Below are 22,909 nucleotides of genomic sequence, written 5' to 3'. Positions count from 1 at the left end.
ATAAGTTAATTATACTAAGATCATTTATTGTTCAAATTATAAATAAATTTCAGAATTATTAGTAAAGTAAGAATTGCTTGCCTAAACAAATATATCTGTAAGCAGTAAAGAAAAGTTATTTTTGAAATTCAGTCCTGCTTCTTATTTATTGAAACTTTTAGCTGAAATTGTACCAAATCGTGCATGCTCGCGTGCGATCAGCACGACTATATACTCATTATGCTAATGAATAAAAATCGACTGACGATTTTTATAATTTTTTTAGGTGCAATCAACTAGATCCACTCTCGCCAACTTTTCTGATAGTAAAACTGGAAGACGATTATTTTCGCATCCCAAAGTCATTGAGCGTGTTTATGATGAAAGAACCGCCACCCACCGAGGAAAATAATTTTAAAACTGAGTCGAAAGAAGATGAAGTGCCGAAAGAGAAGAAGGAAAATCGCGTTGAGAAGACTCAAAGTCGTGAGACTAGAAAAAGAAATAAGACTGTTAGCAACGATCTGGACGATTTCGATGATTTGGATGACGCTCCTTTGGACTTCAGGAAACGGCGCAAAGATCACCTCTCGAAAACGCGATCTGGTAAGCACGCGACTGGATCAAAAAAGAAGTCGCACATCTGCGAAATCTGTTACATCACTTTTGATCGCAAGAGCAAGCTCACCAGTCACATGTTCAAACACAGTAACTCACGGCCGCATAAATGTACGATCTGTTCCAAGGGCTTCAAGACCGGTGCGTATCTTTCCAGGCATATGGAGATTCACGATGAGCCCGCGCAACTTCACGCGTGCACCCTGTGCGATTTCAAAGCACGCACAAAACCGTATTTGAAGATACATTATATTCGCAAGCACACCGAGGACTACAATTACAGTTGTGAACAGTGCGGCAAGATGTTCAAAGTACAGTCCGACTATACGACACACATGAAGGACCACGACACAGAATCCTGCGTCTGCGATATTTGCGGCACGTCTTATTCTAGCAAGAGTTCCCTGTACTTCCATAAGCATTACAAGCACAAGACGAAGATCAAGGAATTTGAGTGCCAGATTTGCAGGAAGCGTTTCAAGACCCAGAAGAATCTGGATAGTCATACCGAGCTGCACAAGATGAAGTACGTCTGCGAGCAGTGTGGTATGGAATTCAAGTTCAAGTATGGCCTCACCAAGCACCTTAGGACCCACTCGGGCGAAAAATCGTATCTTTGCGCGATTTGCGGCAAGACTTTCGGCTGCCTCAGCTCGCAAAAGATCCATTTGCTGACCCACGTCGGCGAGCGGCCTTATGTTTGTGACATCTGCGGTCAGAGTTTCACTCAGCGTTCGCCGATGATGCTGCACCGAAAGAAACATCCTGGCGTGCATCCACCGCCGCCACCCATCAAAATTACGAATCTCCTTCACGGCGTGCAAGACAAAATCGTTGTGAATAAGAGTGCCAAGTGATTCTTATGTGTACATATGATAGACAATGGTGGACAATGTGAAATGAAGAAAGTGATCTTGTGTGATTCGGATAACTTTTATATATTTCTATAATCTAAAAAAGCGCGTCGCGTAGATGAATTGTGAATGTTATCCCAGTGGCAGTATGTTTTGTAACATAACATAATGAAATTTGGATAATTCTATCTATACCAAAAGCGATAAAAGTAACAGATACTATCTCAGATTCCAAAATTGGAGGCTTTATTTCTCGAAAATACATGCTCCTAAGTTGGTATGTTGATTTTACGTTCATTAGCATAAATTATGAATTAACAATACTATATTGATGTTTACAATTAAATATTTATTTATTCTAATATATTTTGAATAGCTTTTGAATATTTAAAGACTGTAATTATCACAATTTAAAATCATACATTTCATATTCTATTATCTTTTAATTCATCTATTCATTACATATTTTATTTTAGTTATTTTTGAAATTATAATATACTTGCCTTCTGCTTTAAAATAAATTTGTTGATAATGTAAATATGATACAGAAGGAATTATTTTGTATTAATCTAATATTAGATATAGTTTATTTCTGTTTTAATATTTTGCTTTATATTTTGAATTCATTGATCGTGTGATTACATTTTACTTTTATATCGAAGTCTTCCAATCTTATTTGTGAATTTTGTGAATTAAATGAAAAATATGTTACTAAATTCATCGTCAAATATAATGAAATTTTCTATGATATGGTAACATTTTCTATAATACATCTTCCATTCTCCAATTTTGATATTTTGATTAAGAACATATAATATACTTTCATTAATGATAAATTAATGCCATATTTCGTGTAACAAAAATTTATTTTTGCACAAAAGAAAGTGCTATATTTTTTAACATTTTATTTAATAATCCATTCGCACGCTAACTCGTATACTTTTGATCGGAAAGATATTATTTTTCTTTGAGCTTTTTTTTTGAAATATTGAAATTAATTTCTGAAAAAAATTATCGAAAATATTTTCTTTAAATAATCCTCGCCAATCGTTCAATGACTTCGGTTTGTTTTATGGGATGATGCAATGTACAGTATAAAATCGATGTAATATATTAAATAAATACATATGTTTCTAATAAACAAATCTATTCACACTTTCCACGATTAAAGTTACACATTGAAAAATCTTCTTTTTGAAAAAGATTTTTTAAATATAATGAAAAGTATAACAATACAATGTACTGTAATATTGATTAAATTTGCACTTAATTAGCATTTTCGGCGATAGAAAGATGCTTTATTTCGATGATAAAAAGATGTTTCTTGTATTAATATATAAGAAAAAGAATTTTTTTTAGATCTAATTGCAAGATATAGAATTGCAATATACTGTTTTTAAATATGTTTTAATGTTATTAGCATGAAATAGGCATGTATACAATAATGTTTAAATTGGTGGACATGTGTGGACCATATCGCAAATATACAATATTTTCTATTGTATTTATACAACAAGGATTACTTGAATACAATGCAATTACAACGATGACAATTACAATGAAAATTGCATTTACAGCATGAAGAGAACATATTTCTTAATAACAATTCACAGTTTTACATTACGTATGTCATAAATATGTTACTATGTCCTTAATGTAGATACATGTGTTTTCTACAGTAATATACAGCATGAGTTTTTGTGTACAACATAAACGTGTTTTGTGCTAAACTAATTTATATTTTTTATTTTTAGGTCTGTGCCACGTGACCCCCTTGATCAAAATTTCCTTGTGATTGAGAACAACGGTCAATTTTACCTTGTGCCGATGCAAGGTCCATATGAACTTAGCAAAGTCGCAGATAAAACTAAATTTATAAAATCGCATTTTTCATTGAAAACAAAAGCAGTAATCGAAACTAAAGAAGTTGCTGACAAATCTGTGGAGAAGATACCTGAAGAAATGAATAAGGATAGAAAAGAATTGAATTTACAAACGCGTAATAAGAAATTTATGTGTGTTCATTGCCAGAAAAAATTTCGTAGAAATTACCATCTTAAGAGGCATATCAAAACAGTTCACAAGGATATTTATCCATACGAATGCACAGTTTGTGGAGAACTCCTGAAAACAATAATATCATTTGAATCTCATGTCACATTACATCAAATTGACAGCAGTTTGTTTTGTTGTGCAGACTGTGATTTTAAGTCGGTAGATGCTTCGAATTTTAGGCGTCATCAGAGAGAACAACATGCTGACATTTATATATTTCGATGTCAGTTCTGCACTGAATTGTTCAAAAATAAGACAATATTCTTAAAACATATGAAACATCATAATACTGCTGCAACTTCCAATGTATGTGGTCAGGAGTGTAAGGATGATAGTCATCTCCCACAATCTAAACTTAAACTTCAGGATAATAAAAAATATATTCACGAGCAGTCGCAACAAGAACAATGTCAAAGAGATGAAAAGTATACAATGGAGATTAACAAATCTGAAAATCTTGACTTACAGGAATATAGTAATGAAAGATCTGATCAGCTGGATAACAATTTAAATTTATTAAAAGATAAAAGAGTTTTTAAGTGTCCTAAATGTAGATGGCGTTTTAAAACAACGAAATTACTCAAAAAACATATGAAACGACATTTGATTTTTACGTGCGACAAATGTGATGCAGTGTTCAAATATAAAGCTTCTTTTCTCAATCATAAACATAAGCATAAAAATGAGTCTAGTCATTTTGAGCTGGAATCTGCCATGTTATTATAAAGCTTTGAAAAATAATATTTTTGGCCATTTTTTTTTCAAATCTTAACTAAATACAAACATAAAATTGAATGTTAGTTATTTCTTGAAAGTTAAAGTCTGTCAATTTATTACTTTAGATTTCATAAATTATGTTTAATATTTATAGGATGTTTAATATCTGCAAAATAATATATTCTTTTGAAAGAGAATTTCGATTTTTTATTCATAAAAATTTGCTTTTTTCTAAAAATAAAACAATATAGACAATATATTGTTTTAACATGTGGGAAAATATAAATTGAGATACAAATGACACATTCCTGACCACATAAAATTTTCAATGTGATAAATGATACGAATTTATTAGTATATTTATTACTAAGATAACTCTACATAAAAAAGATTGCTCATATAGTTATATAACTTTTTGCTCAAATAGTTCCTCAAATATTTCTTGGACTGATATTTGAACTAAAATTTAACGAATTATTATTTATTTTTTTTAACTTGTTTAATATTTGCATTTCTTTAAAAAAATTAAACTATACATTTTATTTTAAATTATTGATTTTTCTGTAAATTTTGTTTAATTTTACAACACATGTTGTAAATTCTGCATATCTATTCTTTTCTCTCTCTTTTTTTTTTTTTTTTTTTTTTTTTTTTTTTTTTTTTTTTTTCCCGTAAATATAAAGTTTTGTTTATTTAGTTTTGTTAAATAATAATATTAACGATATTTTTTGAAAACAACGAATGAATGCGCGCGCGCGCGTACACACACACACACACACCATACACACACTGTAATACATCTATAACTTAATATAAATATAATTCAGAGTTTTATTTTCTATTTTATATTATTTTGTTTTACTGTGAAAAAAAAGTTGAATTTATAATACCTAAAAAATTTATAATACCTGTAATATATCCTATTTTTATCCTAAAAGCCGTTGTTACATAATAAAATATATAGAATAATTCATTATAAATATTAAATATACAATTAAAATGTTAAAAATATTTTTCTGTCTTTAATGGAAAATTTCCGAAGAAATGGATCAAATATTATATTAAATAATTAATATTCACACACATATATTAAATACACATGTATTAAAAAAACCACAAATAATATTTTATACATTTAAATATGTATACAAATAAAAGACCACAAATAATACCATATACATTAAAATATATATGCAAATATATACACAACTAATTGTGTCTTTTATCATGTATTATGGACATTGCCATTAGATATAATATTATATTAAAGTATTTTTTTATTCTAATATTATTCATTAGTATGCATTTTTATTTTATTATTTATTTAAAGAAGTTTAATTTTCGAAAATTTATTTCGAAATTTTATTTTATATTTGCATCAATTTTGAGTTGAAATATAAACATCATATACATACGATAACCAGATTTCCTAAAATACATATGTATACATATACGCGCGCGCGTTTATTTATAATTAACTCATAAAAAATATGCGCAGATACATTATGAATCTTATTAATGCATTATTGTTTGAACTATTTATAATGAAAAGATTAACTATGATTAAACTATGTAAAAGATTAACTATGTAAATTAAAATAAGATAATAATATGATTTATGTATTTATAAATATATGCTATTTTTACATGATACTTTAGGTTTTTATAATATTCATGTTGTGTTTTTTTTTTATTTATGAAATATAATTAAAATTTAATATATGTGATGTTAAAGAGAATATGATATAAAAATTAAGAAAAGAGTAAAGAAGGATATACATTTTAATACTTATGATATTTTAATATAACAAAATAATATTGGATTATATATATATATATATATATATATATATATATATATATATATGTTGATTGTTTAGATAACAATTGACAAACAGTATAATGAAAGAAATGGTTTTCTAGAACATTTTTCTAAGAAGTTATATGTGATATCCAAGAAAAAAGATGATTAAAACTATTTTTAAAGATATATGATTTTGCGGCAAAAGCTGCATGTTCAAACTCTGAATCCACGAGAAAGAATCCAACGAGAAGAAAAAAATGTGATATTTACTAAATTTATTTTAGACATAAAAGACATAAAGTTGTGAATAGCCTTCTCACAACATAATATAATATGTGATAATATTTGCAAGCTTGACTGAACAACAGATATTTACATTTCAGGATTTCGTACAACAGCATTTGTAAACAGCTATCTTTGAAAATATCGTAGATATCTGTACCTCTTTACAAAAGAAAAGAAAAAAAAAAAGAAAAGAAAAAAAAAGAAAAAAAGAAAAACAATAGTGAATAGAAGTTTAAATCGAACTTTCAGAGAAACATCTCATAGCAAGATATTAAATAAACTGTTAAATATGAAATGAATGTTGTCATTATAGTTGTAAGATCTGTTCGTTTTGTAGAATTACAAAATATAATAGTTTACATGTTTCAATCATATAATATTATTTAAAATGTATTTATTTTTATATATAATCAAATGTGTTCAATTAATGTGTCTTGATGTTATTAAAAAAAAACAAAAAGGTTAATTAATTACAGCTTAAACTAATTACATATAAACCTATTTGCTGTAATGTGATTATATTTGTTAGGTGATGTATCATTTTAAGTTGTATGAAATTTACATTAATTTTCTGCAAGATATTAATTTATATAAGACATTTTTTTTATATATACAAATGTAAGCTTGAAAAAAATTGTTTATTGTATGAATCAATTTCAATAAAATTAATTTTTCCCTTTTAATCCTGGAGAAAAGAAAAATTCTTGATGATCATCTTGAGTTAAATGATTCAAATCGGAAAGATGAATAAATTCGTCGCTCGCGAATCATACAATAGTTCCACAAGTTTCAGTTTTGTATCTGAACTTTCTTGTAGAAACAACTTTTAGACATGGCGTAAGTAGTGATTGAGATGTTCGAGTTCTGACTACATCATTGAAACTAACCGCTGTTTTTAATGTGTTTTAGAGAACAAAACTGCAGCAGGAAGATCTTGCAGACGGATGCTTCCGGTTGCTTTATTATTGGGAAAGATTCGATACCGATGAAACTGTGGCAGTACACTGATGTCGGTGGCAAACTGCGCTATTCACTAGTACCGGTGTTAGACGACGTCGCTAAAACTGCGGAAGATGATGTAAGAGTACTTAAAGTACCTTTGACTTCCATTAAAATTGAAGAAATCGAGAGTCAACAGAATAGTCAACAGAAAATCTGCAGCGTCACTAATTGCATGGATCCCTTGATGCGTTTACACAAGATAGCGATCGATATTTACACTTGCGACAAGTGTGATATGAAATTTCCTATGCAATCCATGTTGAATCGCCACAAAATAACGCATAATATACGTTTATGGCTTCGTAGAAGGTGTTCGAGGGAAAAGCTCATGCAATATTTAAGGACAAACGTTCGAAGACAATTTAAATCCAGACAGTTGAAATCGCGAAGGCGTTTAGAGAAAGCGAAATATGTCTGCACGTCTTGCGATTTCGGCTGTAATAGACTAGTGACTTTGGATGCGCACATTAAGAGGAAGCACAGAGAAGACAAGGCGATCAAGACAAATTCCAAGAAATTCGTCTGTACGATCTGTGATTACGAGTGTTCGAGTGAAGCGAATTTGAGTAGGCACATGCGCAAGCACAGGAACAAGAATAGGACGAGTTTTGCCTGCAACCTGTGTGACTTTGAATGTAAAAGGAGCACCACTCTAACATCTCACTTGGCGCAAAATCATAAAATATCCAAGAAAATCTCGAGCGCGACTTGCACAGAGAAGAAACGTAAGGTAACACCTCCCAAGAAGAAGACTAGTCAATCTTGCTTGCAAAGCCGCGAGACGGTTAAGGCCGTTTCGTTAATCACACACGAGGATCCCAATTTGAGAATTAAAGAAGAAGTTTATGAGGATTGCAACGAGACATCGGCGATCACTGCGAACGTTCGAAAGAAATCGAGCCAGAAAAGGCCACCTGTTGTCGAGGAACATTGCGATCTCTGTGATTTCACGTGCACGAAAAAGAGCACGCTGTACTCGCATAAACGACGGCACAAAGCGGAGGATGTCAACGAGGTGTACGCGTGCAACGAGTGCGGCTTCAAGACCGTGAAGAAATCGTCCCTGTATTCGCACATCAAGCGCAAGCACAAGGAGCCACGGTCCTGCGACGGCGACGCGCAGCCGGAGCTGTTCTGTTGCGGTCAGTGCGACTACAAGAACAAGAACAAGTACGAGTTGAAGATACATGTCGCGCGCAAGCATACGGACGACTTCAAATTCTCCTGCGAGACCTGCGGTAAGAAGTTCAAGGTCAAGGGTGACCTGACCAATCATATACGTTTCAGTCATCGAGAGCAACCGGTGATTTGCGACGTTTGCGGTAAGACCTGTCTCAACAGCAATTCCTTGTACGTTCATCAAAAATTCGCACACTACAAGGCCAAGTACGAATGCCAGATATGCAAGAGGCGGATGGTCAGCCAAGAGAACCTCAACGAACACATGCTCAGGCAGCACGAGCGCAGGGAGAACGTGGTGTGCGAGGAGTGCGGCAAGACATTCTCGCGGAATAGCAGACTGAAGGTGCACATGAGGATCCACACCGGCGACAAACCGTACAGCTGCAACGTCTGCACCAAGTCCTTCGCTCGCAGGACCGCCCTGAAGCAACATCTACTCATCCACACTGGCATCAGGCCGTACGTGTGTGACATTTGCGGCAAGGCCTTCACGCAGAAGCCGGGTCTGATCAGTCACAGGAAGTCTCATCCGGGCTCCCATCCGCCTTTGCCGCGCGTTCTTATCGATCATATTTTGAATGACGTTATGAACGCTTGATGCACGGCGATTGATTGATCGACTGACATAAAATTGACGCGGATGATTCCGAGAAATGCCTGTTCATAGGTGAACAATGTATAAAAGAAAACTTTGCTTGTGTAACAGATATTCATATACGCAATGCAAATAAGATACTTTTATGGTTTTTTTTTTTTTTTTAACCAGTAATATCTATAGCAATTTATATCATAAAACAATTAAGTTCTTATATTATGAAAAAGTTTAATTGCTATATATGGAAATATAAATTATATGTATTTTATATTATGATATCAATGTGCATGTTAAATCAAACTTTCTCATGTAATGAAATTTTTTTATCTAAAGTTTTGTTAAATTGTTTTGTTATGCTTCACATTCTCTATATATAGCTTTATATACTCTATCTTATCTAATTTGTTTATTCGCGCGTTATATTAAATAAAAAAGAATTACGTTGAAATTTGAAATTTTTCAAAACGATAAAATCATATTTTAGTATCACACGTGATACTCATAACACAATTGGTTATTAGAATCTCATTGATCGTTTCTGTGTTAATTTATTTGTTAACATCTTTTATTTCAAAACATTTATATTCTAAATGTGTGTGTATAAGATTATTGTACAATTATTCATGTTATAAATCTACAACTGCGAAAGAGTGTTTAGATCATAATATTTGAATAACATATATTTTCTTATGTATAGCACAATATTTATATCCTAGACTTGACTACTTTTTTATATATGCAATTAGCTGTAACCTAATGTGATTTAGTTTTATACAAACATGTTACAGAATGTGTAAGTTACTACAAAAAAGATTTTCGTTTATTATTATAAATAAAATGTATCTATTCTTGTCGTTAATTGTAATTCTTGCGAGATTAGAAAAAAATTGGAAAATGATATATAAATAATTATTATAAAAATCTAAAATTTATGTTTTATCTAGGACCTCATCCATTTATGTAAAAAGACCCTTTATTCTCAATTTCAAACGTTGAACGTCTCTTTAGAGGCGATAAAGGGATAAAATTGCGAAATAAAGATTTTAAAACTTATTTAAAAATTCCTTAACTAACATATTATATGATTTTCAGGGTCCTAAATGGAAATGGACATTTTCTGTATGGCAAAGAATCTATTCCAATGCAGCCGTGGAAAGTGGTTGATTTGGAAGGGTGTCTCTATTACGCCTTCCTTCCAGTGAATCAGTCATCAAAAGCAACAGAGGAGCATGAAAGTGATCAAAAACAAAATGACAAAATATTGAAAACGGATGTTGATAATGTGGAAAGTTCTTTTACAATTCCAAGTGACAACAATGTAACGTACACGAATGTGTCGAATAATTTTTATGCGGTAAAAATAGAACGCGAGAATACATTTGAGATGGAGATGGGAGACGATCAGTCTTACAACGAGGAGGATAAAGTCTATGCTTGCGACGACTGCAACATTTGCTTTCCTGTAATGCAAATGTTGAAACGCCACCGTGATATGGTGCACGAGCAGGATGTTAAAGACGTTGAGAATATTACGTACAGATGCAACTTTTGCAGTTACGAGAGCACCAACAAATCAACTCTCAATTCGCACATCAACAGAAAACATTCCGGCAGAAAACGTATCGTTAAACATAAGGGTAAATTTAAATCTGTTATTAAGAAAGAGTACTCGTGCGACGTGTGCGGATTCAATTGTCCGAGCCGACGACGGCTGAAAGAGCATCTCGATCGCAAACACGGATCCGAGTACAAATACGATTGCGAGTACTGCGGCAAAAAGTTTAAGGTAAAGAGTGACATGAGATTGCACGTGCGTTTCAAGCATAAAGAGAGCCCGATAATATGCGACGTCTGCGGTAAAACCTGCTCTAACAGCAATTCGCTGTATGTGCACCAAAAGTGGGCGCACTTCAAGCCCAAATACGAATGCGAGATCTGTAAGAGACGTATGGTCACGCAAAAGAATCTGGATCAGCACATCTTGCTGCAGCACGAGCGCAGAGAGAGCTTCGTGTGCGAAGAGTGTGGCAAGTCTTTCTCAGAGAATCATCGATTGAAACAGCACATGATGACCCATACCGGCGATCGGCCGCACGATTGTCATATCTGTGGCAGGGCCTTCGCACGTAGAACTGCGTATAGGCAACATTTATTAATTCATACTGGAAAACGACCGTATATTTGTGACATTTGTGGGAAAGCTTTTACGCAAAAGCCTGGATTGATATGTCATCGGAAATCTCATCCTGGAGTACATCCTCCTTTACCAGTGGTGCATATCGATCATATCCTCAATGATTTCATGAACAAACAATAATCTTTTGGTGCAAATCGATTAAATCTAAAAAAACATTTATATCTGTACAACTGAAAATTGCTATGTACATTAAACATTTGAAATTATACTTTTGGAAATTAATTTTTTATTATATTGATTATCATGCCATTTTTTTGTAGATTATTTTGTACGTTCTTTTAGTAGCGGAAGATTCTACTATTCGCAAATTTTGATAAAAAGAATTATTGTTGAAAAACTGTTAAGTGGTAAAAAATTATATTTTAGAGAATGCTGATTCTTATAATTAATATATATCTTAACATATTTAGAAAACTAGAAATAATAGATATTTAATTCTCTTAATTTTATATGTAAAATAAATTTGTTTTTACGTTGATTTTCGTTTCATGAAATAATATGTTAATACATATGTTAAAATATAAATTACGATGTGATAAGTAATACGATGTATTTTAATAAAAATTATGTCTCAATGATGAAAACAATTTATTTGCGAATTAATATCAAATTTTTTTTTACCTTATTAATCAGTAAAATTTTTTTTATTTATTGTAACATTTTTTATTTTAGGAGATAAATTTTATTAAATTGTTTTTACAAATTTTAAATACGGAAAAGGTTTGTACTAATCAATAACTTACGTGTAAGTATAATAAATTGTATATTGAATTTTTTTTATAATCTTTCAAGTAAAAGATTCATATATTGAAAAAGTTTCAGGTGTGCTTGCAGATGTTGGAAGCAGTTCTTGTTCTGTTTTGTGTTCATAAAATATTAACAAAGAAATATGTTCTATTTTTTTGATAGTTCTTTGATGTAAGTAACATTAAGATCAAATCTGTTTTTATGGAATGAAGTCTTGTTAACATTCTTCTATTTTTATTTCAGGAAGGTCAATTGTGTGCATGCTTTTGGAATAATGTTTACCTGTTTTAAGTATTTGTTAACTTTGGCAGATAACTAAAAAAATAGTTTTGAAAAAAGCTATAGTATTAAATGCGAAATAATAGTTTTGTAAAACTGCACCATGTTTGCTATTTTTTAATATGTGGAAAGGATAAGGATCTTTATAAGTTTTTGAATTAGAAATAGTAGCAATTAACTCGTCCAAAATAATCAATTTTTTCTCAATAGTTTTTTAAATCATTTATAATAATTTAAAAAATTTTTACATTATTGTTGAAACAGTTAAGAGTTATTTACGAAAAATGAAAAACGCAAATTAGAAATTTATTAAATTATAAATTTTTATTTTGATTTTCATCAATTTTCTATCATAGTATTTTCTACTTATTTCCGAATTCTCTATCAAAATAATATTAGTGCGTTATTAATCTCAAAAAAATTATACTTAAATTGTTGTACATATTTTGTTATATTTAATTTTGTATGAAAATAAATACATCGTAATTCTTCTGCGTTACCTTGAGTATTTCGCATCAAAAATATCTTTCTAAACTCTGAGCAAAGGGGTGAGAAACAATTTTAATTCTACTTGTAAAATCAATAATGTCTTAGCAAATTTTAAATTTGAATGTAAGTAGAGATCCAAGATCTGTATACTTCCCAAATGTAGAACCGTAATAAAGATGTGTCTATGTAATGTTGTAGGAAACCAGCAGCGGATATTCCTGCCGAAGCGATGAAAGAAATTCGAGCGAAGATATCCGAAAACAAGCGGAAGAAGAAGAAGAAGTCGCATAAGAAAAATCGCGAGGAGAAATGCACCTCTTCGCTCGCTTGCGACGTTTGTTCTAAACAGTTCAAGAGTAAATACTTACTGAAACGACACAAGTTCACGCACACGACCGAGGTCGGCGAAACGGATGTGAAAGAGAATTCCGCGTTCACCGACGTGGTGCCGCGAAATCAGGAAGCTCTCTCGTGCATAACGTGCGACTTTCGCTGTAATAAGAGATCAACGATGATCGCGCATCTCGCCGAAAGGCACGTGGGAGCCGATGATAGATTTGCCGGCGACAAGCGCGAGTTCACGTGCATCGTTTGCGGCTTGGTGTGCGCCCGTAAGGAGACCCTGAGATCGCATTTTGTCCGCAAGCACACTCAGCATTATGGCTACTCGTGCGAGCACTGCGGCAAGGAGTTTAAGATCAAGGGCGATCTCACCACGCACACCCGATTGAATCATCGAGAATCGCCGGTGATATGCGACGTGTGCGGCAAAACCTGCCGGAACAGCCACAGCCTGTACACCCATCAGAAACACGCGCATTACAAGGCGAAGTACGAGTGTCCGCTGTGCCACCGGCGGCTCGTCACCCAGGAGAACCTGGATCAGCACGTGCTGACGCAGCACGAGAGGAAGGAGAAGTCCGTGTGCGAGGAATGCGGCAAGACCTTCTTTGAGAATTACGATCTGAGGAAGCATATGAGAATCCACACCGGCGACAAGCCGTACAGCTGCCCGGTTTGCGGCAGAGCGTTCGCCAGGCACAGCAGTTTGAGCCAGCACCTCCTTCTGCATACCGGCGAGCGTATCTATGCGTGCGACATATGCGGTAAATCGTTCGCCCAGAAGGCCGGTCTCATCTGCCATAGAAAGATCCACTCGGGCGTTCTGCCGCCTCTGCCAGTGATACACATCGATCATATACTGAAGGAATTTATAAAGAAATGAAACCGCATAATAACCGCACTCGAATGTTGGTGCCTTGTTTGAATTGGTGCCTTGCGTTTGATTATTAAATAAAGCTAAATCGTTAAAGTGCGAAGCACAAGGCAGGCCTTTGTTTGTAATACACGATCGATAGTGTCGGTATAAATACGAAAGGAATAGACTTAGTCATTTTTTTATTATAATTATACTTAAACTAAAAATAACACAGCTTTCGAAAATTGTTGTAAGATGATATCGAGATGCGATAGTAGATTATAATCGTGAATCCTTTCTTTATATGTTGGCATGAATGAGACACGAGAAACTTCATCCATCACTTTGTGCAATATATCTTACATATTATCCTACATATTATTTTAGAAAATCGATGAGAAAGTGATAAACAATATTTTTTATGAAACGAGTTACAAAAATAACTTGAAATGTTATATCTAAATCATAAAATCTTGAGATTAGATTTTATATATGGAAATGTATAAATAAACGGATATCTGAAATATTTTATTATTTAAAAATACACAAAAAACATTGTAAAAAAAAAGTAAAATTTATGTTATTTATGAGCATTATCTGACTATTGGTTGATTTAAGATTTAAATATTGCTATTTTACAAATTTCAAACTCCTTAGAATTATGAATAACATTCATTATTATTCATCAGAAATCTATATTTTATATTGTATTGTTGTTATGTTCCAATATTGATATTTTTTGTTTCTCGTTTACTTTTTTTAGTTAATCGTTTACTTTTTGATGTAATGTTATGACATTGTTTAGAAATAATTAGCTTCAAACAGACACATATGTTTCTAAAATTGTTGAAATAAATTTATAATTACACGTTTATATGTTGTGCATGTGTGTGTGTGCATGTGTGCGTGTGCGTACGTGTGTATGCGTGTGTGTGTGTGCGTGCGCGCGCGCGCGTGTGTGTGTGTGTGTGTGTGTGTGTGTGTGTGTGTGTGTGTGTGTGTGTGTGTGTGTGTGCGTGCGTGTGTGTGTGGTATGTGTGTGTGCAATAATATTTTATTTTATAAAGACATGTTTTTTTTGTTTGAAATTTTTTCCCATTTTATGGCACTTTCCTAACTGTCATGTAGGTTACAACAGACTGCAACGCTGATCAACAAGGAAGGTAGTTGTAGCTCCTCGTTTGTGAGTACCTTCGTTGATCCGTGATCTCTAATTAAATTTATATGTGATAAATATATTTTCAAGCGTATAATTTACTGCGGTAATCAAAAATCACGTGCCATTGTTCTTTATAATAATTACTTCATTCCATGATGTTTCAGGTTTGAAGATCCTCAAAACCCTCGTGGTATTTTCATCTTCGATAATGCATCGTTGGTGATGAAGAAGTGGCAAATTTTGGAATTCGACGGCAAACCGTATTACGCATTTATACCTGAAGGCGATACGCCTTTGTCAGATGAAGATATACCAGAAGATACAGAGGAAAAATTAGATGAGATGGAAATAGAGCGGATAGAAGAAATGGAAGATGAAAATAGCATAATATGTGATAATGTAAAACAGGAAGGTCGGTTCGAGAAAGAAGAATATGATTCCATGGAAGAGAAATATAATGCCGAGAGTATCCTTAACGGAAGCATCGAGGGAACAGAGGAATCGAGTATAAAACCGATCATACTGAATGGCATCAGTGAAAATATGGACGACAAATCTGTTGGGGATTTGTATCAACTGAAAGTGCAAGGCACTATGGTAACAATTGAGAAACTTGGGTGTAACACGGATGGAGACGTCAACAAAGAGAACGAAGATCAGACGGAAGACATGAATGACGATGAGGGAGAGATAGAATACCTTGACGAAGAGTTGATAAATATTTCCAATGTATCTCCTAAACCTTCCAATAATGCATCTCCTAAAAAAAAATCTGCGAAGAACTCCAATGAGGCTCTGAAGTGCAAATTATGCTCGGAAACGTTTGACACCGTGTTATCCTTCAGGAAGCACGTAGCGTGGAGTCACAAGAAGAAGATGTGCATAAAGGAAGATGGCGCATATATATGCGCCGTATGCGGCTTTAAAACCTCGAAAAAGAACTCGTTTGCCTCTCATCTAGAGAGGAAGCACGAAACTTGGTCCAGGAAACGATCTGGCAACACGAAATTCCCTTGCGCCGCTTGCGGCTTTGTTTGCAGATCGAAGCATTCCTTGCAGTCTCACTTCACGCGGAAGCATACGGACAAGTACGAGTACCAGTGCAGTTTCTGTTCGAAAAAGTTCAAAGTCAAGGGGGACCTAACGAATCACATACGATTCCATCACAAAGAGAAGCCGGTCAAATGCGACGTGTGTGGCAAGCTGTGCCTTAACAGTGGCTCACTGTACGTACACCAAAAGTGGGCACACTATAAGCCCAAGTACGAATGTCACATCTGCAAAAGACGTATGGTCACTCAAGCAAATTTGGATCAGCACCTCCTGTCGCAGCACGAGAAGCGCGACAAGATAGTTTGCGCGGAATGTGGAAAGACCTTCACGAAGAAGGACTCGTTTAAGAGGCACATGGTGGTGCATACAGGATGCAAACCGCATGCGTGTATGATTTGCAGCAAACCATTCGCACGTAGATCTCAATTACGTCAGCACTTGCTCATCCACACTGGCAAGCGGCCGTTTGTATGCGACATATGTGGTAAGGCGTTCACGCAAAAACCAGGTTTGATCTGCCATAGAAAAACTCACCCCGGCCCTCATCCGCCGCTACCCGTCATGCCAATCGCGGACATTGTTAAAGAGTTCACCGACGGATATGTGCAGGAACTTAACGCTCGAGAGAACGAGGAAAGGATCATCGAAGAGGAGGAAGTGTGAATACTTAGTTCATCATATAGATATATTGTATGCAATTTTTTTCATCATCAATTGAAATAGCAAAAGCGCTCGTTATGGAATAAAAATAATATAACAATTGAGAAAAAATGTTGTACATGTACATGTACATGTGTGTTTACAGGATAAAAGTCGACACTTCTCAAATCTTCGTCGACAATTCTCAAATTTGTAAACGAAATTTCTTATTTATATATCTAACGTTTACATCATACTGATTACGATATTACAATCAAGTCCTTTAATTTTCATATTGTTTACTCTTATTCACTTCTCGTTATTCATTTCTTCTTCTCTTGCATATATTATCCTTGCATTATAAAGAGAGGTAGCAAGAAAAGAAGAGAGAGTGGTCAATAATAGAGAAAGTGATAAACAAGGAGAGAATAAATTTGTCATAAGTAAATAAAACTGCGAAAATTCATAATGAAAAAAAAAGAAAAGAGAGAAATATTAATAAGCAAAAACAGATTTGTATAATTTAAATAATTCTAGATCATTTAAATACAGATATGAAATTTTTTCTACAAAATTTATTTTGTTTTTTTTTTTTGTTTGTTTTAATGTAGCTTTATCAAATTATAAAAATTTTTTTACAATTTATCATTAATAAATTCAAACAATAAAACTTACGTTATGTGGATGTTATCCAGATTTATCCTGAAAGAAAATTGTTAGAAATATTCCATCAATGATAAGAGTGCGACCAGTTTTGAGGGTTTGTGGTCCATAATGATTTCTTTATATCCAAAGTTTAAAAATATCTTGAGTACAGATAACAATATATTTAAGTATGAAGTGTATAGATTAGCAAATGTATATTTCATAAATAGTTCATAAAAATAGTGATCTTACAATTTTTGTCGACGTTTCAGCGTATCAATATATTTATCATTAGAATGCAATTAAAGCTCTGTACATTTCTTTGAGCCAATAAAATTATACTAAATAAATATAACAAATATGTCAATAACAATGTTTATTTTTGTGGATTATATGCATTACAGTTAAATGATATATTCATTAATAAAATTAATAGAGGATTTCTAAATTATCTTGACAATAGTTTCAATTTGATACTATTTAATAATATTTTTTTAAACACTATTTTATTGGTTAAAGAAAATAAGTTATTGTAATGAAGTTACAAATAACATTTTTAATAACATAAGTGCTGATTCTCTGATTACAAAAGAATTTATATTACTCATAATTTCATAAAATAATAACTGATAAAGTTACGTACATTTCTTAAATTTTTAATCATCAATTTATTATACAATTTATTATACAAGATTTAAAGTAAAACAACGTTTATATGTGTATATTATTATATTTTCTTTTATTTAATACGGTGTTCTCCATTTGTACTTTCGTTTAGATACTATGTCAATATTCACACCTGTTACTTCTCATACTTCTCATTTGTTGTCATCTGTTTGTGACGTATAAAACTATCTCTTTCAGTTAAATCTTTTAGTTAAATTAAAAAATTTATCTCAAGGATGGAATTAATCTGAAAGATCTGAAATTGTTACTAGTTTTTTACATTATAAAATATAATTAAGATTTATTATTAAAAATATTACTTTACAATAATAGAAATAATATTTTTAAACACAACATTGACACACATGTGAGCAATTTTTAACAATCTGATTGGTCCTTGCGATCGATCATCGTACTTTACTCGAAAAGATAAGTATTAGTAAATAAGTAGAGAAAGCAGAGTAGTGCATAAATATTAATATAATATATAAGCAAAACTACAAATATGAACAACACTGATTTATAAATAATGAATATATTAAATATATTTTTTATCTATATATATTATCCTGATATAAATAATATCATTTGACGTTAATATAAATTCAACTTACAAAATATAAGAACTCGCAAAAAAATTATTTAAAAAATTTGCAATTAGTAAAACAATATTTTATTTTTTTTTTTTGTTTGTTATTACAAACACTTTAAAAAGCTGACAAATTTAAAAAGGAAATGAAAAAATAGATTTATAATAATAAATAATCTTAAAAAATAATTATAATTCTAAAGAACGATCTTTTTAAAAGTACGAACAAAATATTCTATTTTCTTTTTACTATATCGAAATAAATATTTGCTTTTTAAGAAATCTTATTATTTAATGAAAAAATGTTTGATTTAATTTCATTTCAAATATTTGTTTAATTTAATCTCAAAAATTACATTTTGAATAATCAAGGTGTCAATATTCTTGTATTCTTGTTTTATTTTTTATTTCAGGGGATCAGCATTTCTTATTGGAAATTACAAAATATACTTTTTTTTTTTAAATAAAATGTCACGAGAATATACAATAAAACACGAGTACAACATTTGAGGATAATTATATTAAATAATAATATGATAATGATGTTAAATAATAAGTAATGTAATAGTATAAATCTATAAATAAATAAATTTTTCATATCTATTGTACATAATTTTGTTATTCAGAGTCGTTATTATGTATGGAGAATATCTCTTGTATGAAAATGACATTAATCTTTAAACGATAAAAGATGATTTATTTATGATAAATTTTACTATCTTCTTTTATACAAAATATTCATTACATTTATCAATTGCTCCATGCACAATACATATTCTCTGAAATACATATTATGAGAAAGACGGACATAATTATTTTGTTCAAGATAATTGTGTTCAATAAAATTAGATTAGTAAATGTACTCACAAGGATATATAGATTTTGATTTCAAATAAATATTTTTGACAGCACAGTTTTTTATAAATTATCTTTATACAATAATGCATGTTTAATTAGAAAAATTTAATAATACCGATATTGCGATCTTGTAAAAATCGATGTCTGACAAGATTTTTACATATTTATGCCACTTTCGAAGACAGTTTAGATTTCACGAAATATTTTAAAGGTAAGTATGATACTTAATATTAACCACTTATATATTGTGTTTTTGATAATAATGTTTCTTTTTCTCAATCTTGCAGGGATGTAATCGATATAGATCTTTAATAAAAACGACGAAGAACGATTGATCTCAAGTATCGATATTCTTACAAATGAAAAAGGGATATTGTAGAAAAATCCGAGTTAAAAGTAAGTCTGCATGCGAGAAAATGAGTTGAGAAAATTTTCGCTGTCATTACTTTATTCAAGCGCAAAGTCTAAGTGAAAATATCCAAAAAAAATCTATTAAAAGGAAAGAGAGCCGCCGAGCAAGAGAACTTGGATTTATAGCACATTTAGTATTTTACTAATTCCATTAATCCGTTTTGCAATTAAAAAGTCACAAGAATAAGAACCGCTTTAATTTCTACAAATACGGCAAACAAATGTTTTTAAGTTAAAAATTATGTTAATATGTGAAAGAGATACATGTTTTTGAAACATTCAAGTGCAATTTACTGCAAGAGCTATTTGAAGAAACACAGGATCGCAGTTATACAACACAAGTGCAACGAACGTTTCAAGATGAAAAATATTGCATAAGCACGTGTGAAATATACACAATGACATTCGTCAGTGCGATTTATATCACAAGATTCTTTAGAATCTATTTGTTCTTAAAAAGCATCACGCCTACAACGATCGATTCTCTCGCCTCATATGCAGAAGTTTGCAGAGAAGAGAATTGAAGACGGAGGGAAAGAAGAATAAACGCCTTAAAAAGATGAAAAACAAAAAAACAATGCAATGCATCAGATTTAAAAAGAGCTGTTACTTTTAAAAAGATTTGTGTTAGCGTAATATAATTTATATTTTGTGTTAGTATTATATAATTTACAAGAAGCAAAAATTTATGTTACCGCATCACTAGATTAGAGGCGATAGTGTCTATATTTTAATAAATTTTCTAAACTTTGATGAGAAACATTATTTTCTTTAGTTCGACAAGCAAAAAAATCTTTAAAAATCTTTGCGACTGTTCTCATTAATATAAATATTTCGGATTGTTTGATATTTTGTTTTAGAACATACAGATTGCGTTTAAAAGTAAGTGTGTAAATAACAAAATATTTTAGAAATGATGAAGATATCCGATGCAAGTACTTTCGATTTAATAATGGTGTAATATTTAATTAAAATTGCTAATCAATGTATCAATTTGAATAAAGAGGATATATATGTTGTATCAATATAATGTTCGCATATCATGTACTCCAAAAAAAGAGCACAAAACTAAAATTGTATATATTAAAATGGCAAATGATAATAAAATAATGATAACAATATTTTGAATTTTCATTTTCTTTTACCTTCCCTAATAATTATGTTTTATCGCGTAATATCCTCCAAAGAAAGAAAAATGCGGTTTGTTAATGTTTTTTATTATTATATTTGTAATAAAACAATGCGTACTGAAATATTAGTTAAATTGATAAATTTAATGATCGAAAGGACACTAAAATTTCTTCATAAATTTCTTATCTTGGGAACTTGGAAACTTTTCGCAGAATGTTAAGCTTACATTTCTCATAAAATCGACTGTAATCGAAATTGAGCAATACGCGGATAAATCGTTAAGGGAAGATAAGAAGAGGCACTCTTTTCACATCTTTGGACATTTTTTTTATAATAATTTTCTCTTATGTCGTAGGTTTGATTTGCTAGAAATGGAGGGAATCAAGAATGAGGGCATTCGTGGTTCCCACGCATTCTTTCTCGAGACGTCGTCGAGTATCGCCGAGATAATCAACACGGACAGCAGTAAGGAGAACAGGGGAGTGGTGCGACGCGTTCATTACGCCTGCGACGTTTGCTCGTTCCCGTGCCGGACGAAGGGAAGTTTAAAGAAACACATGCAGCTGCACAAGAACACGTGTAAGCTCTGCAACGAGCTGTTCGTCTCGACGGAAAAGCTGGAGCTTCACATGGTCGTGAATCACGGCGAGCCTAAGTACACCTGCAAGCTGTGCTACTCCGTCCTCTGGAACAAGCCGGACATGAAGAAGCACTTCCTCATCAATCACCTGGATCCCTTCTGCAACACGTGCAACACCTGCAACAAGGTGTTCCAGTCGAAGTACGCGATAGAGAGGCACATGTACAGCCAGCACACGAAACTCTCCGTGGCGTGCACGATCTGCAGACGCGTCTACAACAGCTTCCACGCGCTGAAGGCGCACACCAAGCTGATTCATCTCAAGTCCGGCTACCAGTGCGAGATCTGCAAGCGGCGTCTCCTCTCCGCGGACTCGCTCGAGGCGCACCTACGACGGCACGAGGGCCCGCGGAACATGGACACCTACATCTGCACGACGTGCGGGGAGACCTTCCTCACGAAGAACAATCTGAACAAACACGTGACCATCCACGGGGATATCAATCCGTACGTCTGCCCGGTCTGTCAGAAGGCCTTCGAGAAACGGGCGAATCAGGTGCAGCACATCCTTACGCATATGAGCAACGTTTACGAGTGCGACATATGCGGATTGAGATACTCGCGAAGGGCCGCCCTGATCTGGCACAGGAAAATGCATCCCGGGCCGCTCGGGAAGCTGCCGGTTATACCCGTGATAGGCATCGTGAGCGAGTTCGTTAAGAATTACATAAACAAAACTAAAAACTTACCAAACACATAATCCGAATCGGACTTATCTTAAGTCTAAGAAGTACTAACTAAAAATATTATATAGACGATATGTTTTTTTTTCTTTTTTTTTCTTTTTTTTTTTTTTTTTTTTCTTTCTTTTAAGGATAGGACTTTTCTATAAGGGTAAAATTTTCAAGAAATGCCAGATTTATCTATTTGTAAGTGTCCCCAGTGAACGCATATTGCAATTATAGAATATAAGGTATTTGTTATCCTTTCTCGGATATAATCGCGACTTTCCGTTGACAATGTTACGATGCTATATTTTGTAATAAATGCAGTCCGATTTATATAATTACTGCATATGTGTACAGCAAATTTATTTAAAATATATGAATGATTAATCCAAAATTTGCGTTTTTTCCGAATTGTTATTCAGTTAACTTATCCTCTAATTACACACTTG

General features: G+C 32.5%; 2 protein-coding genes across 18 annotated transcripts in view; both read left to right on the top strand.

The window, feature by feature from the left end:
• LOC105426103 (zinc finger Y-chromosomal protein-like) overlaps positions 1–22,909 on the top strand; it is a 58,402-nt gene that overhangs the window by 29,537 nt on the left and 5,956 nt on the right. For 4 of the 17 annotated variants that reach the window (XM_089083924.1, XM_025217986.2, XM_089083941.1 and 1 more), the window contains one exon: positions 266–2,596. The exons of 2 other annotated variants lie outside the window; for them this stretch is intronic. In XM_089083924.1, coding sequence (XP_088940050.1) covers positions 266–1,454 — 1,189 coding nt within the window. In that variant the 3' untranslated portion in view covers positions 1,455–2,596. Of the gene's footprint in view, positions 1–265; positions 2,597–3,205; positions 6,773–7,221; positions 10,020–10,183; positions 11,876–15,324; positions 19,664–21,507; positions 22,855–22,909 lie in introns of those variants that run through there. 11 more of the 17 variants (XM_025217981.2, XM_025217980.2, XM_089083914.1 and 8 more) reach the window with 5 other exon arrangements.
• Positions 13,002–14,525, top strand: LOC112552534 (uncharacterized). Its single transcript, XM_025218016.2, has one exon. It carries the CDS (start codon positions 13,033–13,035, stop codon positions 14,026–14,028), a length of 996 nt encoding a protein of 331 aa, XP_025073801.2. The 5' UTR covers positions 13,002–13,032; the 3' UTR covers positions 14,029–14,525.

The sequence above is a fragment of the Pogonomyrmex barbatus genome, unplaced genomic scaffold, assembly GCF_055798465.1.
Source record: "Pogonomyrmex barbatus isolate J1 unplaced genomic scaffold, ASM5579846v1 scaffold8, whole genome shotgun sequence".
NCBI lineage: Eukaryota > Metazoa > Arthropoda > Insecta > Hymenoptera > Formicidae > Pogonomyrmex > Pogonomyrmex barbatus.
This window is presented reverse-complemented; position numbering and strand designations above follow the sequence as displayed.

Bases quoted from the DNA above. Each gene is read 5' to 3' on its own strand.
- LOC112552534 (XM_025218016.2), top strand. From the start codon at position 13,033: ATGAAAGAAATTCGAGCGAAGATATCCGAAAACAAGCGGAAGAAGAAG.